The 13388-nt window shown below is 35.6% G+C and overlaps 1 protein-coding gene across 1 annotated transcript; it reads left to right on the top strand.

The window, feature by feature from the left end:
* Positions 1-3615: 3615 nt before the first annotated feature.
* LOC139894685 (protein POST-ILLUMINATION CHLOROPHYLL FLUORESCENCE INCREASE, chloroplastic-like) lies at positions 3616-5592 on the top strand. The gene is made up of 8 exons (XM_071878094.1): positions 3616-3773; positions 3869-3998; positions 4200-4284; positions 4390-4468; positions 4546-4659; positions 4917-5029; positions 5125-5235; positions 5331-5592. Exons 1-8 carry the CDS (start codon positions 3665-3667, stop codon positions 5448-5450), a joined length of 861 nt encoding a protein of 286 aa, XP_071734195.1. The 5' UTR covers positions 3616-3664; the 3' UTR covers positions 5451-5592.
* The last annotated feature ends 7796 nt before the right edge of the window (positions 5593-13388 follow it).

The following is a 13388-nucleotide window of genomic DNA, read 5'->3' as shown; positions in this document are numbered from 1 at the left end:
TCCTCGTTGATCATGATATATGTTGCACATATTATCTTTAAAGAGTATTGCAAGCCCTCTTTCTTGTAACTGACCAACGCTTAAGAGGTTGTTGTTCAACTCGGGAACATAATAAACGTCACATATTACATAACTTTTGCCATGAACACTTAACTTGATAGAACCTTTGCCATCCACTTTCATTCTGGAATCATTCCCGAGTCTAACAACATGCTTAAATGAATTATCTATATTGATAAACGTACCCAGGTTGCCACACATGTGGTTCGAGCAGCCCGAATCTATGAACCATGCATTATTATCTGGATAATTCTGAACCTTCTTATAAGTCATCAAAAGCATTTGGTCTTCCTCATAATCTGCAAAGTTTGCTTCACTGTTCCATTTGGGACACTCATATTGAAAATGGCCCAAACCATGACACTTGTAGCATTCAATTGTAGCTTTATCAAAGCTAGATCTTCCACGACCACGCCCCCTGCCTCGATAGGAATTTCGACCTCTGCCCCTTCCTCTTGAACCTGAGTATTCATCGACTTTCAGAGTGTGATCTTCACCATCATTTGTTACCCGTTTAAATTTCTGCTCATGAACAACAAGGGAGCTTTGCAATTCATCTATCGTCATGTTATCAGTGTCTTACGCCTCCTCAATTGACACTACAATATACGTAAACTTCTCAGTTAACGTACGTAGGATCTTCTCCACTATTTTTGAATCGGACATTTGTTCTCCGTTGCTTCTCATTTTGTTTGAAACCATCATGACCCGTGCAAAGTATTCTGTAACACTCCCATCATTCTTCATAGCTAAAACTTCAAACTCCCTTCGAAGAGAGTTTAGCAGAGACTTCTTAACCCTTGAATTTCCTCCAAACTTTGATTTCATTGACTCCCATATAACCTTGGAACTGCGTCAATCCAAGATTTTCTCAAACACCTCTCGATCTATTGCTTGGAACAAGAGATGCTTGACTTGATGATCCTTTATGCGATTAGAATCAAGTAACTTCTGTTGAGTTTCACTAAGAGTCACTCCTTCCCTCGGCTCTGTGATCCCGGTCTCGACAATATGCCACAATCCTTTAGCACGTATCAAATTCTCCATAAGCTCGCTCCAGTGATCATAATGACCATTAAAGTGTGGAATTTGAATGAAGGATTTATCTTCTGCCATTGACGTATGTTGTGATTTGAGCTGCTCAATAAATGGCTCTAGATACCAATTGTTGTGATTGCAATATAACAGTAAAATATCTTAGCCAAATTGCTCAGCTTTTATTGATTAATACTGGGGCTATATATAGCCATTACAAAACAGAAAGGGAAAATCATATGCTGACTCCACATAAATCGGATCATGGCAGATTATTTGCTAGACTAAATCAAAATAAACTAACGTCTAATTGACCCTGAAGAATCGGTCAATTGGTAACTAAGTCTTATTCAACAAGAGATAGGCAACCAAATAAACTTTGTATGCTCAACATGTATTTTGTCAATCGTATTTGGTTGCAATTGGTTGAGCTTGGTATGTATCGGTTAGTTCAATGTTTGGTTGGTGTATTTGGTTGATGTCATTGAATTATGCAATAGAGTCTAGGTCAATGGATGTATCAGGAGATCATAGGATCTTTCAATCAAACGAAAGTCTGAGGCAATTGTCCCTCATTTAGATCTTCGGATCTATTTTAATTTAATTCTTGTTTTTCGAAAGAAAAAAAAAAGTGTGTCATTTAAAAGTAACTTCTTATTCTTGTTATTCAGTTGAGCTATTTCTCGGCAATCAACATGCCTTGAAAATAAAAGGGTGTGTTTGATAAATCTGCATGATTAAGCAGTGAATTGAATGATTTAAAGGTTCTGAAAGAATTTAGTTCTGAATAACAATATGTTGTTTGATAATCAATTTGAATAAACAATATGAATGAATTAAATCAACTTATTATCGTTTAACATTGACAAAAAAATTCATTATACTTATTTGATAAGTGTTCTATATACGATTCAAGAAGAATATTACATATAATTTCATATGTTAGTGGTTAATAGAGTGTTTCAACTCTAAATGATTCAGCACTGATGAACTATGCAACACCATATGTTATTCGGAGGTCAAACTCAAATACACTGAATGCTGAATGATTCAGCATTATGTGCTGAATCATTTCATTAGAAGGTAAACAAACGCACTCACAGATAAGGTTTCGATTTAACCAAACAACCTAACCTAACTCGTTTAATATACTCGACCGGAATGATCCAAGACTTAATAAATACTACTCCCTCCGCCTCATTCCAATAGCCCATGTTTGACTTTTCAAGTCTTTCTTTACCAACTTTGACTTAAAATATATTTGTTTGTGTTATGTATTACTTGATGTAATTTATATGAATTTATTGGGCTTTAAATGTGTTTTCATTTATATACATTTTATTAAATAATACATAACACAAAGTAATATATTTTAAGTCAAAGTTAGTAAAGAAATACTTGAAATGTCAAATAGAGACTATTAGAATAAAACGGAGGGAATATATGTTTAAATAATTTAGACAAATTTGTGTTATTGTTTTCCATTCGTTTTCATCCATCCCAATCAAAAAATGCAAAAACAGTCCTTAAAGTTAGTTTTTTTTTTTATCTTAATGTCAACCTTAGCCCTAATCATGTAATCAAGATCTCTTTGTTCACCTAAAAATATATGTACGAGAGTAATGAAATGGGACATGTGTTTGTACCAATCTGATAATAAGCAACAAAACTCAAATCGCAAATAAAAAAAAAATAAAAAATAAAAAAATAAAAAAATTTCGGAAAGAAACTCAAATCATTCATATAGTCAGATCTGAAATACGGTTGTGTTTGTTAACTGGAAAAGGTTTGCTTGGCCGGAAAACGTCGACAGTGGTGGTTAGCGATGGTTGTAAACAAATAGAGATGTCAAGTGAGAAATAGATGTTAGATTTTGCAATCGAACCAAACTTCGGTATTTGATTTAGAGCTCCCTTCGTATATTACGATTTTCAGTTAAATTGTTTTTGATTTTCAGATTTTGTAATATTTAAGTTGATTGCTCAATCTGAAAATGGAGAACAGATTTGAAGATGCATAAATTAGGTTTATGATTTGGAACAAACATATTTTGGTTAGATCTTGACTACCATCTTCACCATCATTTTCACTACAATGTTCTCATTCCTTAATCACAGGACCTGCACACTTATATAACTTAACGGGAACTTAACAAATGCTATAGCAGATGATGATATTGGATCAAAAAAATAATAAAACAAAAAAAAAAAAAAAAAAAAACTCACTTTGAGGATTATCTATACGGTTAAAAATTGAGATGGATGAAAACGAATAAAAAGCATTAATACAGGGACCATTTCAGTAATTTTGTCAATAATTTAAATAGTCAACAACCAAGTCAAATCTCAATGGTTTTACTTGTCCTTAAAAATTCGACTAAAAAAAAAAAAATAAATTCTTCTAGGAGGTGTTGGCATTTTCTGGGTGCTGAAATACACCACACAAATTTAAGAAATTTAAGAAATTCATACAAGATATTTTTCTCCCAGTATTTTGTTTTTTAGTTAAAGCCGATGCACATTATCTTTTAAAAACCTCAAGATGATTTATAACACTTAAAAAAAAAAAAATGTCTGCAACAACAAGTGCTCCAATCTTCAAGCCATGGACACAAATTGTATCAGCTTCTCATGCAACATCTAGTAATAAAATCAATCTTCCCATAGCCAACACTCATGGTACACTCTTACTCTTACTATGTAATTTTACTAGATTAATTATAATTATATTATATTATCTGCAATTAAAGCTTTTGAGATATGCACTTATACAGGTAATAAAACAAGTTTCATAGGTTCTTCATTACAAGAAAATCAGAAAAGATCCAGAAAATTAATGAGATCAATTGGGAAGATAAGAGCTGCAGCTGTTGTTGCTACACCTCCTGCTGAGGAAGTTAAAGAGTATGATTCTACTATCAACTTACATGTTTTAATTAATTTTAATTTTTAAATGATATAACCCAAATTTAGATTGTTATTTATAAAATTAGAAGTTATGGCAGTTTGAAGTTCCTTTACCTATTTTTTAAAGTATAAATATTTGTTCAATATGTTCTGCATCATTTTGAGTGAAGTTTTCATGGGCTAAAAAATTGTTTTCAGATCAGTGCTTCCATCATGGGCTGATTTCGACATCGGCCGGGCCCCGGTATACTGGAAAACAATGAATGGACTTCCTCCTAGTTCTGTAAGTTTATGCCATCAACTATTATTAACATCTAGCATGCAATTTCTCCATATTTGCTCTGTTTTTTTCGTTACTGAATCGGTAATCTTTTTGTCAACTATTCAGGGTGAACGAGTGAAGCTCTTTTACAACCCGGCCGCTAGCAAGTTGACTCCAAATGAAGATTTCGGAATCGCTTTTAATGGTATACTTTCAACTTGATATAATGGGTTAAAAGGCCCCTAGTAATTAGTTACTTGATGATGTTTGTATACTTTGCAGGTGGATTTAATCAGCCGATTATGTGCGGTGGTGAGCCGAGAGCGATGCTTCGTAAAGATCGTGGCAAAGCTGACCCTCCTTACTACACTATCCAAATTTGTGTCCCTAAGCATGGTATGTCTTAAATCGGGTCGTTTTTAGCGCCGATTAGGTCGACCTGCAAAAACTTTTGTCCATTTCTGTAAAGATATTTCAGAAATGACATAATTACAATATGAACCCGAAGATCTAGCAAATTGTAGTTGTAGAGAAACACTTTAGAAGACTTTTGACATGTTTCCCTTTTAGCTGAACTTTTTGTTTCGACCCATTTGAGAAACACGGGACCCAAGTCGACTCGTTCATCATACTGATCATAATTGTGATTGCAGCTGTGAACTTGATATTTTCGTTCACTAACGGGGGCGAATGGGATGGTCCTTATAAACTGCAATTTCAAGTTCCAAAAGCATGGCGTAACCGACAAATGGACTTCTTCAATCAAGTAATAAACTTTGAACTTTCATTCATCATCCAAACCCCTCTATTGAACTCCTCATGATAGATACAAATAACGTCTCGTTTAAATCATGTAAATAGGGTCTCACAGAGGAGTTGAGCAGAGAGGGTGCGTGTGAACAGGCTATATTTCCGGATACAAGCATTGTCATCGATAGATGTCAATTAAGTGGTAACTTGACTCTCGAAGGGGTACGTAAAAGAATGATAAATGTCCTCAGTTAACAACTTTAACTAAATCAGAATATGACAAATAACTCATTATTTTAATATCATATTTGTTGCAGGGTGATCGTTGCGAACTTGATTTGGTGACCGGGTGCACAGATCCAGGGTCCCCAGAATATAACCCTCTTGCAAATGTAGACGATGGATCATGCCCTCCATACTCGGATAACGAAGATTAAACTCACTATGTCTCCTTATTTTATCACATAATATTTATATAGATCTACCTTAAAGAAAAGCTTCACTGAAGTCATTGTTAAGACTTTAAGAGGTACTGATTCATGGATATTTGTTAATATGATTTAATACAATATACTTTATGAATGTCATAATTTCAACCCTTTTACTTATAATCGAAGGATTTAGGTTCTGATCTCTCGCAAACGGGTCAAATTGAAAAATATATTACCCAAAGAAAAATGGGTCAAACGGATCATACGGGTCGAACGTCTCCTAAAGTGAATATTTATGCATTTTATCCAATTGTACTTTAGCTAACATAAAAGTTAATAGACATTTGTAATATACTTATCATGGGAGCCCCAGAGGGGGAACGAGGTGATCGACACACAACCGGAGATTTGAGAAACATGGGGACTAGAGAAATACAACTCAAACAACGAAGGCGAAACGCAATAGGCCTAGAAACAACAATCAGAAGCCCCTGGAAAAAAAATCGAAGTCCTTGGACCTATTTACCTATTTTTAAATAGTTTATATTATTATTTGTTGGCTCTCAAATAATAATTCGTTAAATACCTATTATTCGCTTGTGGGACCCCACTGCCCACAAAGTAGTCATCAGCAGAGATGTTGTCTTTACGGAAGACAAAGATCTTGAAGATGTTAGCACTTCAAAAGAAACTATACCGATACAGGTGGGTAATGAATTTCATAAAGATTCTTCTGAAGCAGTACCAGAGCACGATGAAAATCAAGTAGTCGTTGATGAAGCTCCAGCGACTCGTATTTCTAATCGGGAAAGGAAGCGATCAGGGTGGCACTCAGATTATATTATGGAAAGCAATGTTGCATATTGTCTTCTAACAGAGGAAGGAGAGCCAACAACTCTTCGCGAGACACTAAATCATTCAGATGCATCTCAGTGAATGACAGCTATGCAGGAAGAAATTGAAGCTTTTCATAAAAATAAAACATGGGAACTTGTGCCATTACCGAAAGGTAGAAAACCTATTGGAAATAAATGGGTGTATAAGATCAAGCGAAATGGCGATGATCAAGTGGAGCGGTATCGTGCAAGGCTGGTGGTTAAAGGATATGCTCAGAAAGAAGGTACGGACTTCAATGAAATATTTTCTCCTGTGGTTCGACTTACAACAATTCGAGTAGTTCTAGCGATGTGTGCTACATTTGATTTGCATCTAGAGCAGCTAGATGTGAAAACTGCATTTCTTCATGGAAATCTTGAAGAAGAAATTTATATGCTTCAACCAGAAGGTTTTGAACTACAAGGAAAAAAGAACTTGGTTTGCAGGTTAAAGAAATCTCTGTATGGTCTCAAACAGGCGTCGAGATGTTGGTACAAGAGATTTGATTCTTTCATAATGAGCCTTGAATATAACAGACTTTATGCAGACCCTTGTGCATATTTCAAGAGGTTTGGGGACAATGATTTTGTCATTTTGCTGTTATATGTAGACGACATGTTGGTTGCAGACCCTAACAAAGATCGTATTAATAAGCTGAAGGCTCAATTGGCTAGGGAGTTTGAAATGAAAGACTTGGGTGCCGCAAACAAGATTCTAGGGATGCAAATTCACCGAGACAGAGATAATAGGAAGATTTGGCTTTCTCAAAAGAATTATTTGAGGAAAATCTTGGAGCGTTTCAATATGCAAGATAGTAAGCCAATCTCAACCCCACTTCCTACTAATCTCAAGTTATCCTCCGTTATGTGTCCTAGCAGTAAAGACGAGAGGAAGGAGATGTCTCGAGTACCGTATGCATCAGCAGTGGGAAGTTTAATGTTCGCAATGATATGTACAAGACCAGACATTGCACATGCAGTGGGAGTAGTTAGTCGGTACATGGCGAATCCTGGTAAAGAGCATTGGAATGCGGTAAAGAGGATCCTTAAATACATCAAGGGAACCTTAGATGTTGCAAGGAATCCGGCATTTCATTCAAAGACAAAGCATATACGAGTTCAGTATCACTTCGTTCGTGAGAAAGTGGAAGAAGGAACCGTGGATATGCAGAAAATTCATACTGACGACAATGTAGCTGATTTTCTAACAAAGTCAATCAACCGTGACAAGTTTGTTTGGTGCCGTTCCTCATGCGGCCTAGCAGAGATGTAAGCAACATCATTGGCAAGGAAGGATTATCGTGTGAAGATTGATTGAGCTTTAATCAAATCTTCAAGTGGGAGATTGTTGAAATAATTGAACATTGAATGGTTGGTGAATGGTTGATATGGTCAGTCAATAAGCACATGTATATTGTGCAAGTACTATTGATTTGAAGGCTTAGTAAAATGGCCTAACTTTCATCTACCATGTTTGACAATTTGGTCATTTTCAAGTACTATAAATATACCATCATGCAGACACATTTAGGCATCCCAAATTCAAGAGTGTATCTTGTATACTAAAAGTCTAATAGAGAGTTTGTGAGTGTTAGTCTCCTAATTACAAGAGATATAAAGATTAGTACTTATCCTTGTAATTAGAGAGAAGTGTAATTCCTATTATTCTTATTAGTGAAACGTTTCTTTCCTTGCCCGTGGTTTTTACCCTATTGGTGTTTTCCACGTTAAATCTCGGTGTCCTATTATTGTCGTTATTTCAATTATAACTAGCGGTTTGCTATAATTCGGTGTCACTTTTCACAACACCCGGCCCTAATACTTGTGATGCATTGTCGGGTTCTTTTACATCCCATTTTTTTTTTCATTAAAGACAACTTGAGAATGAAGCGTTAGTGAACTAGGCGAGGACACAAAGGCACAAAAGGATGCATGATTGAAAACCAATATTAACAAGTCTCCAAAACATATGCAAATATAAATTTGAAGATCAGATTAGAAGAATATCTATTATAGGCCCCAGGAAAACCATAAACATATCAATCCTGGTTTACTTCAAAAATTAACCGAAGGTCTCCTGGGGAAAAAAAAAATGAAGACTTCAACATGTTTCCTTTTCGACTATATATCCGACCCGTTTAAGGATAAACACCACCCAAAGCAATTATCTCAAGATTAAAGTCCGTACACTGTAATTTTAAGAATGTGTAATAAGTATTCTAACAAGATACCTGTTTCAATCGGATCAAAAACACAATTGTACCCACAGAAGAGGGTTTATTCAATCAAGCGTGTTGACTGTAATTTGAAAAAAAAAAAAAAATACAAAACTTACGCAAGCCAGAAAGCCGCCTAATGTGTCCAACAGATCAACGGGTCAAAACTCGCCGAAAGTCTATTAAATCGTATGCCGCCACCTATATACTTCAGACTTTAAGGTCCAGATTATTGATGTAATTACCGATAACATACCTTTATGAATGCAAAGGTCCACAAGATGAAAACACCATTAAGTTTTTGCCCTGCTAAAATACGGATCGAATACTCACTTTTTAATAAAAATAACAGTCATCATATCTAACATGGGACTTTTTTTACAGGACTTGTAAAAAACATGGGGTGACCAACAATCAAAGCCATCAATTAATACAGACTAAAAGACCAACGACGACATATTGTACAAGCCACGAAATGAACCCACATCATAACCATACATTTTAAACAGATTTTAGCAAACAAACACTGAAAGGAGATTTTACAAAAGATAAAGTTTAACTAAATAAATTCCAAGGGTTTTAACCACGTACCATTGGATTAGACCACCACTATCGGACTTTAACAACCAGTAGAAATCAAGAAACAGCAACCATGAACCCCACCAAAACGAGGATCATAAATGGTTCCAGTACTTAAACATCTGCTTACGATTCCAGATAATACCATAATAGCAAAAACATCAACAGGATCAACAATATATTCACATTATTTAGTGGCAAAAGAATAGAAACATACAAGCTAGATAAACCACCAAGTTTCATAATAGAAAGATTATAATACTATGAGTTTCAAGCAATTAAAGTGGTATATGTGCGTTAAATTCAAAACCTAATCTATCATATTATTGAAGTCAGTCTTCTTCTATTGGTGATGACAGATTCGGGACCTGTTCGCTTTTAACAATTTCTGACTGTATAAAAGTTGAGATAATTTTTTACCTAAATTTCATCAGAACAAAAAAATGCTTACAATTTTCACATCACATGGTCGTAGCAAATGATCAAATTTTCTTGCCCGTGAACTTTTTGAGACTACACATGGCAGAAAAAATATGCAGATATATATGGTAATAAAAGATAACGCTTAAATATACTTCTAACAACATACCTTTTTCAGTCGGATAAAAAACAGTCGTACCCGCAGGAGAAGGTTTATTCACTCAAACGTCTTGACTGTATTAGTAAACGGGTCAAAAGTCGCCCAAAGTTTATTTAGTCGTATGCCGCCTCATATGTACTTTTATAAATTCAAATATCTAGATACATAGTTGTATGTACGATAACACACACTTTTCTTTTCTTTTAATAAGCCACTACCAGAAAACTTCTCTAGAAAACTTCTCTACTTATACAGTTCATTTATTTTAGTTAAAATCCGACATGGGCATTTCAACAAAAAAAATAACGATTCTATCATGGCTGCAAACATACACAGTTGCATAATGAAAACGCCATCCAATTTTTCCCCTCCAAAGTCCGGATCGAATACTCTACTCACTTTATTAATAAAATAATCAAAATTATCATAGCTTTTTTAACAGATTTGGGCAAACCAATATCAAAGGCATCAAATGGATACAAATTTTCCGACCAACATCAAGATGTCGTATTTTACAAGCCACGACGTGAACACACATTAAAACCATCAACTTTAATCTGATTTTGGCAAACCCACATCAAAACAGTCAGCTTAAACAAACTTGAACAGAGTTAAGAAAACCAACATCGAAGGGACATTTTTTTACAAGTCGCAACATAAATCCACATCAAAACCGTCAATTTAAACAGATTTTAGCAAACCGAAATCAAAAAGATATTTTTTACGAGAAAATACATAAACTCACATCAAAACCAGCCATTTAAATAGTTTCTAGAAAATCTAATCAAAAGGACGCTTATCTTCAAGCTACAATACAAGTTCACATCAAAAACGTCAATCTAAACAGATTTTATCAAACCAACGTCGAAGGGACATTTTTTAACAAGACACGGCATAAATTCACGTTAAAACCGTCAACTTAAACAGAATAACAAACCAACATCGAAGTGGAATTTTTACAAGCCGTGACAGAAATCCACATCAAAACCGTCAATTTTTAATCAAATTCTAGAAAACCCAACGTCAAAGGGACATTTTTATATGTCATGACGTAAACTCACATCTAAACCGTGAATTTAAACGGATTTTAGCAAACCAACATCGAAGGGACAATTTTTACAAACCGTGGCATAATCCCACATCAAAGCAATCAATTTCGATATATTTTAGCATACCAACCGTGAATTTTTACGGATTAAAGCAAATCAACATCGAAGGGCCAGTTTTTACAAGCCATGGCATAATCTCACATCAAGACCCTCAATTTTAACATCTTTTAGCATACCAACATCGAATGGACATTTTTTACAAGCCACGACATAAACCACATGAAATCGTCAATTTAAACAGATATTAGCGTACCAATATCGAAGGACATTTTTTTATAAACCATGACATAAACCAACATCCAAACCGTGATTTTAAACGGATATTAGCAAACCAACATCGAAGGGGCAGTTTTTACAAGCCATGGCATAATCCCTCATCAAAACCGTCAATTTCAACATATTTTAGCATACTGACATCGAAAAGAAATTATTTTTACAAACCACGACATAAACCACATGAAAATCGTCAATTACGACATATTTTAGCATAACAACATCGAAAAAAAGTTTTTTTACAGTCAGCTTTTAGCGTACCAACATCAGAGGGACAATTTTTGTTAAGTCATGACATAAACCCACATCAAAACCGTGAATTTAAACGGATTTAAACAAACCAACATCGAAGGGCCAGTTTCTACAAGCCATGGAATAATCCCACAACAAAACCGTCATCTAAACATCTTTTAGCATACCAAAATCGAAAAGCCACGACATAAGCCACATGAAATAGTCAATATAAACAGATTTTACCGTACCAACATCAAACGGACATTTTTAAGCCATGACATAAACCCACATTAAAACTGCCAATGGAAATCAAATTTAGCATACCAACATCTAACAGACATTTTTTCCCAAGCCACAACAAACCACATCAAAACTGATCATATAAACCGGTTTCAGCAAATAACATCGAAGGGACATTTTTTTACAGACCACTACAAAAACCCTCATCAAAAGCGTCAATTTTTTAACAGATTTTAGCAAACCAACATAGAAAGAACATCTTTTTTACAAGCTGCGACATAATCCCTCATCAAACCATAAACTGACAAGTTTCAGCCATATAAGCATAAATCAGAGTCTGAACGTCAATTTAAAACAGATATTGTCAAACCAATAGGGTACATAAAAAGGGTACTGTAACTGATTATATAAAGTTCATCATCATAGCAAAAAATCTAACAGAAATAAAGTGCCAATTAGTTGTAACAAATTATTAATTAGTCTAAAACAATAATATTTGACCAAAAGAAACACAGAGCATATGCCTAACAAAAAAATTAATCCACATAGCAATTGGCCTCAACAAAACCCTAACCAAGATATACTTTTCAAATTATTATATAAAGAATTAAAGATGCAAGTGAAACGCGTTTTACAAAACATAACGTGTAACCAAATCAAATCTAAGGGTTTCAACTGTTGGGGTGACCTTCACCCCTTTCCCACATCGGTTGGAGAGGCAAAAAACAAAGGCCCTTATATGTGGCTTGATACGTCTTCCTCACAGGACGCGTTTTAAACCCGTGAGGGAGTTGAGTCGCTGGTGACTAGCTGTTCCCAAAGCGGACAATATTATGTGATGGTCCTGGCTTCTGTCTCCGTTGCCATCAACTGGTATCAGAGCCGGGGTTACCACACCGATGTTGGGGGGATTGTTGGGGTGACCTTCACCCCTTTCCCACATCGGTTGGAGAGGCAAAAACAAAGGCCCTTATATGTGGCTTGATACCTCTTCCTCACAGGACGCTTCTGTCTCCGTTGCCATCAACATCAACCACATACCATTGGATATTTGAATTGTGACCACCATTATCGGACTTTAAAGGTTTAACCACCGCAGAAAGAAATCAAGAAACAGAAACCATAAACCCCAACAGCACCACCACCAAAACGGCGATCATAAATGGTTGATTCGTCGGCCCTCAAAGCCAAACGACAGAACCTGCGGATCTTTAAAAAGAAGACGATAAGAATATGGCGGTGGCGGCGTAGTTACGGTGGCAACACAATATGGAAGCGATGGTGTTGTGGTTACCGTCACAGCACCAGCATATGACCGTTGCCATCAACATCAACCACATACCATTGGATATTTGAATTGTGACCACCATTATCGGACTTTAAAGGTTTAACCACCGCAGAAAGAAATCAAGAAACAGAAACCATAAACCCCAACAGCACCACCACCAAAACGGCGATCATAAATGGTTGATTCGTCGGCCCTCAAAGCCAAACGACAGAACCTGCGGATCTTTAAAAAGAAGACGATAAGAATATGGCGGTGGCGGCGTAGTTACGGTGGCAACACAATATGGAAGCGATGGTGTTGTGGTTACCGTCACAGCACCAGCATATGACCGTTTATTGTTTTATGCTTAATATAAATAAACACGGAGTATATAAAGACAAAGAACTTCGCGTTGTTTCTGTAATATACTCGTTTTTCGGAAAGCGTGGGTTTTAAGCAGTTTATTTTTAATTTAATTTAAGATTTAAGTTGTAAAACGTTTTGTAACTAGTGTAATACCCGCAACCTTGCGGGTTCAGTATAGAAAATTTTTTTTGGATTCGTTATTATC

Source organism: Rutidosis leptorrhynchoides, chromosome 2, assembly GCF_046630445.1.
Source record: "Rutidosis leptorrhynchoides isolate AG116_Rl617_1_P2 chromosome 2, CSIRO_AGI_Rlap_v1, whole genome shotgun sequence".
In the NCBI taxonomy this organism is placed as follows: Eukaryota; Viridiplantae; Streptophyta; class Magnoliopsida; order Asterales; family Asteraceae; genus Rutidosis; species Rutidosis leptorrhynchoides.
This window is presented reverse-complemented; position numbering and strand designations above follow the sequence as displayed.